This window comes from Idiotropiscis lumnitzeri, chromosome 18 (assembly GCF_059441095.1).
Source record: "Idiotropiscis lumnitzeri isolate Australia: NSW breed Sydney's pygmy pipehorse chromosome 18, RoL_Ilum_1.0, whole genome shotgun sequence".
Taxonomy (NCBI): Eukaryota; Metazoa; Chordata; class Actinopteri; order Syngnathiformes; family Syngnathidae; genus Idiotropiscis; species Idiotropiscis lumnitzeri.
This window is the reverse complement of record NC_142408.1, coordinates 16,204,146-16,210,145: the sequence shown is the minus strand read 5'-3', so window position 1 is coordinate 16,210,145 and position 6,000 is coordinate 16,204,146. Positions and strand designations below refer to the sequence as shown.

The 6,000-nt window shown below is 40.0% G+C and overlaps 1 protein-coding gene across 1 annotated transcript in view; it reads right to left on the bottom strand.

Annotated features, from left to right (window-relative positions):
• Positions 1-248: 248 nt before the first annotated feature.
• mapkap1 (MAPK associated protein 1) overlaps positions 249-6,000 on the bottom strand; it is a 141,772-nt gene continuing 136,020 nt past the window's right edge. Inside the window, exon 12 of the mRNA XM_088280984.1 lies at positions 249-2,036. Within this exon, the coding sequence (XP_088137110.1) occupies positions 1,995-2,036 (42 nt within the window). The 3' untranslated portion in view covers positions 249-1,994. The remainder of the gene's footprint in view (positions 2,037-6,000) is intronic.

Sequence of the window (6,000 nt, the reverse complement as noted above, 5' to 3'; positions counted from 1 at the left end):
ACTCAACGTTTTATTTTTTTTATGATGTTTGAGGTATTCTGACTGAAATACAGTTAAATTGAGGTCATTTCCATTACCTGTAAATGTAAATTAGAATGTAACTTACTATTGCAGCCAGATACATATAAAATGTCATTTAATTTGCACTGTTTTGATCGCCACTGTTTTGCTCATTGAATAACAAATGAAAAGATGAATCATACACAGTGTTTGTAAAGATAATTGTCAATGTTTTATTAAATGAAATTCCAATGTAAAATTGTGTAAAATTGTGTTATATAATGGTTCTACAACATACATTTCATACAGACAAGTAGAGCTTTATCTCATGAAATGTGTTGAAAAAAAACTGTAACATTTGAACATTGTTTTGCATTACAACATCCGTGTTTACTGGTCATAAATTATTAATTTATTAAGTTTAATATACACTACACGAGCTGGGTAGTCGCCACCCCTCAACCACCATAACAAGTTCGCTAACCCTTTAAGTCGAACGAGGTAGCTAACATATCGGGTTCAATTTGTGCCAAAAAAATGCTGTTGTGCCTTGTGTGTCTGTATATGTCGTCATGACGTGTCATTTGACACAGCCATGTGTCGAGATTAGATGTCAATGTAACTGTCTATGTTAGATGTCAATGTATGTGTCTGTTAGATCTCAACGTGTCGATGTTAGATGTCAATGTGAATGTTTGTTAGATGTCGATGTGTGTAAGGTGTCTATGTAAATGTTGGTTAGATGTCAATGTGTTTATGTTATAGATGTCTATGTAAATGTTTATGATGGATGTCGATGTGTCTGTTAGATGTCAGTGTTTGTTAGATGTGATTGTAATGGTTTATGTTAGACGTCAATGTAAGTGTCAGTGTTAGATGCCCATGCATGTTTGTTAGATGTCGATATATGTGTCATTGTTACATTTCAATATAAATGTTAGTGCAAGTTTCCAGTCCTCCAGCCACGTGACATCGTGCGCGTCAAAGTGATAACTCGTACATTTCACGGAGGAAAAAAAACAGACACCATTGGTAGCTTTGACCGGGAAAAAAAAAAATATTTTTTTTTTTCGAACACCTCATGTCTCTTTCAGCGCAAGAATAAACATGACACGACCAAAATAAAATATACCAACACAGGCAAATATTTAAGGAGCACTCAAGAGAGACACTTCAACTCATTTAATCCCACCTATTTTTACTATTTTTACAAACCCTTCAATTCTAGCGCCCACAGAATATTGTGCTATAATGCTATAAAAATATGGAGCCTTTACCTGACAGCGTTAGAATATAACTAAATTCTCATTGCTCACGAAAAACGGAGAAAAAGAGCTTCTTGTAAAAACACATTTCAAGCACAACCTTGACTTGACTTCAACAGTTCTATTTTTCCTTTTGTGACAGCTCAGACATCAAAATAATGCTTTCCTTCTATAAAATAATAACAGCATGACAAAAGGTGCTGAAATGAACTATATACAGAAGTGCGTGAGTGACAGTGTGCATGTGTTTTTGCAACGTGTGTGTACATTACCGCGCCTGACCCCTTGCCCACCCCCGCCATACAAATTACACAATTTGTTGGGTATGTGGTATACACTAAAACAATTGCCTTGGAGCAAGTGAACACTACACGTCTCACACTGTATACATGCTGTAGCATGGCTTTTTTTGCAGTGGGTGTCAAATATTTTACTTTGTTTTCAGAGTGCTTACAGACCTCTTGGTTTTGCCTCAAAATAATTGTCTGCAAAGTAGTCTGTGCCATCCGCATCAGTGATGTGCAGGAGCAGCTTGTTGGTAATAAACAGCTGCAGGAAGTCCGCTGTTTGCCGCAGCATCCAGTGGTTCAGCGCTCGCTGTGAATGTCTTGTCTGGCAGCCCGAACCATCCCCAAACATTTCGAGATGCACGCCCAGTAAATTCCAGAAATATAAACATGGACAAACTTGACATTCTTCCAGATTCTGTCTCTTTGCATTGTTTAGAAGTTACTCCTCCAACTTTTCCACTTCTTTGATCCTCCCCATTGTCTGAAAAAGAAGTGTATATTTTGATTTGAAATAATGACCTTAACATACCAATACATTTGATTAGCATCTGAACTGGATTATTTTGAAACAACATTTGGGTTGGACATCTGGGATTCGTTGTGTATATTCAGAGTAATCCTTTTCTTGTATATAGCTAAAGCAATAGTCGCTGGCCTTGAAAATGGGTACAAGACTTGACCGAATTAAGATGCCATAAGGTCTAATTAGCCCCTTCTCTACCACAGCTGATTGAGGCCATTAGTAACAGATTTGAGAAGACCACTTTTAAAGATATGAAGCCAGAGCTCGGCACCTGACCCATTTTTATTATTTATTACAATTTTAATGTATTATTGAGCAAATGACACAATATGTGAGTAGTGATTAACATAGAAGTCATGTCAAAATAGTGCAAATTCTGAGGTCGACTTCAAATCAGACAGGCGGAGACGAGCGCCAGAGAAGAGATGAGAATCAGAAGCGATGTTGAAGAAGCTAATAACAAAAAAAACAAAAAAACACATCAAATCTCCATGTAGTAGCAATGGGGATGGCTCATGGGTTCAGGAGAATGAGCGGGAGATGGGGTGTATGAGGTGCCGTTGGGGACAAAAGTCAGGAATCAATTCACACTTCTGAAATGCACTCTTACACACCAGTGAAAGGCGCTCAGGCACAATTGTGAAATTATTGTTATTCATAAATACAACTGAAACATGCTCATGCCCATACACAAGTGAAATGCTTTCATACAAACACCCACACTGTTGAAAATGCTGTCATGAACACAAGATCGCTTACAAATACTAAAATGTAAAAATTAATCATTTATTTAGCAGGGATGCATGGTGGGCGACTTGTTAGCACGATGGTCTCACAATGCAGAGGTCGCGGGATTGATTCCGGCTTTACTGTTTGGAGTTTGCATGTTTCCCACACGCCTGCGTGGGTTCTCCGGTTTCCTCCCACATTCCAAACACATGCATGGTAGGTTGTTTGGACACCCTAAATTGGTGTGAGTGTGAGCGCGGATGGTTGTTTGTCTTTGTGCGACCTGCGATTGGCTGGCAACCAGTTCAGGGTGTACCCCACCTACTGCCCCAAGATAGCTGGGATAGGCTCCAGCACCCCCCGCAACCCTTATGAGGAGAAGCCGTACAGATAATGGATGGTGGGATGGCATTTATAATGGACGGCCGCCACGGTGGGCGACTTGTGAGCACGATGGTCTCACAATGCAGAGGTTGTGGGATCGATTCCGGCTCCGGCCTTCCTGTGTAGAGTTTGCATGTTCTCCCAAGCCTGTGTAGTTTTCTATGAGTTCTCCAGTTTCCTCGCACATTGCAAAAACATGCATCCATTTACTCTGATGCCAATGTTCTCTGTACCTTATGGCAGATTTTTCTCTTTGCCGAAGACTTTTAGCACTTGTAGAGCGAGGTCTTGTGCCACAGTCGTCAACTGCACCCTAAAATCAGATCATTTTGTATTTTAGACATTACACACTACACAGTTAAAGATGGTCCAAAAAAGAAAAATGGATTAATGTATTTCAACTTACATAATACTCTTTAAAGAGCTGACCAGCTCATTCCCAGAGGTACGTATTGGGGCGTATTGGTCGTCTTTACAGAAGACTCCAGGAGGTAACTCAGGTTTGACCTTCAGCCACAACAGAGTGTTGGGTGTGAGTGCTTCCAAGTCGTTGAGGTCGGAAGATGTCCTTGTGATAGGCCTGCTGTTTATAACTGCTTCAGCCTCACCAAGCAAGGTATATTTAGACTTTCTTCATCCGAAATTTGTTCTTTAACAGTGACATTCAGGATTTTGCTCACAGAACAAATAAGTCCCTCCCAGCTTCCTCCGTGGTGGGAACCTGCTGGGGGATTGCTATGCCACTGAATACCTTTTTGCAGCAAGTGTTTCTCGATTTACTTAGTGTTCCATTCTTTGATTGATTTCTTCATTTCACTGTCAGGTGATCTAAAGTTGGTTCCGTTATCAGAATACATCTCTCTCACTTGTCCTCTTCTGGCAAGAAATCTTCGGATTGCGTTGAGACAAGCATCTGTGTCACGTGAAGATGCAATTTCCAGATGTACGGCTCATACAGCGAGACATGTAAAAATCACGCCGTATCTCTTTACTTCCTCTTCCCCTACTTACTTAGAATGGACCAAAATAATCAACGCCAATTCTCTTGAAAGGCGGATCGTCAGGTAGCACTCTTCTGATTACTCTAGCAGCTCCAGGTATCCAAAACTGTTGATGCAGATTAGCCAAAATGTGGTTCCTTCCAGCGTGAGCTGTAATCTCATGAATGTATCTCAGGACTTGCTTTGTGTTATGTGAATCCTTGGGCAAGATGGCTTGCTGTTTTGCTGTTTCAGGCATGGCTGCGTGGCTTAACTGTCCACCAACCCTCATGAGACCATCTTGAAGTACTATATTCAACTTGTAAAGTGGGCTACTTTTCTTCACCCTTTTTTGTTTTTCAAATATGGCTAAATCTTCTTTGAAACTTTGCCTTTGACAGTATTTCACAAGTTCTCTTTCTGCTTTATCCAAGTCGTCGCAGGTCAAATACTTTCCTTTGACAGTTCTCTTGAATAAATTCATCTTGCCTTCTTCACCTAATGTGATTAACTCCTTTCTTTTTTCCTTTAATTCTGTCAGTAAGTCTTTCAGCTTTAGAAACCAGGCTACGTCCTGCTTCAATGCTGTCCAAGACGAATAATGGTTCATCCACTGGTCCAGAGAATCTTTGTGCTCCAGTGACTGAATTACATGCACTTGAGTCACTCTTTTGACCTCCAGGTCATTAATATCCAGGAGTCCAGGATCCAGATTTTTCGGCCAGTGGTCTTGTGATCCGCGCAAGAAGCTAGTTCCCGAAAGCCAGTAGTCATTTTTCAAAAATGCCTTTACAGTTTGTCCTTTTGCTACGTAATGAGCTGGATTTAGAGCGGTGTTGATATATCGCCACTGTGATGACGGAGAATGCTCCAGGATCGCTGCCACCCTATTTGCGACAAACGTCTTGAATCTGGTGGTATCACTGTTCAAAGATAAAGATGAAGATAAAGATGTCCTTTATTAGTCCCACAATTGGGAAATTTGAGGTGTTACAGCAGCAAAGATATAGATCACACAGAGTCGGTGGCGTAATGTAGCCGTTAATGTATAACATTAGCAGCAGACATTCATGAAAAGCATGCAAATATACACAGTATAAACGTATATAAGTGTAAGGAAACACTCCTAATGCCGTCCATTATACAGAGGGGGAAACGCTGTAATGATAAAAACTACTGAATGATTGAAAATACTACGATGACAAAAATATTGCATTGATAAAAGTACTGTAATGGTAAGAGTACTGAAATGATAGAAAAGTACTGCAATGATAGAAAATACTGCAATGATAAAAGTACTGTAATGGTAAAAAGTAATGCAATGATAAAAGTACTGTAATACTAAAAGTACTGCAACGATAGAAAAATACTGCAATGATAAAAGTACTGTCATAGTAAAAGTACTGCAATGATAGGAAATATTGCAATGATAAAAGTACTGCAATGATAAAAGTCCTGTAATAGTGAACGTCCTGCAATGGTAGAAATACTGCAGTGATAGAAGTACTGTAATAAGAATACTGTAATGGTAAACAAAATACATCATTGGTCAATATTTAAGTACACCATTGGCTGAAAGTACAGTAGTCGTGTATATTGCATCCTAGGACTGGACAATTGCACTAATGCCTTCCCGTTTGTAGGCCTGACCCAATGTTCTTGTTAAAAAGTCTGACAGCAGTCGGCAGGAAGGAGCGGCGCAATCTCTCTTTGGTACAGCGAGGGTGTAACAGTCTATCACTGAAGGAGCTGTGGAGTGTTCTCAGAGTTTCATTGAGTGGGTGGGCTGGGTTGTCCAGCATTGATGACAGTTTTGCCGTCATCCTCCT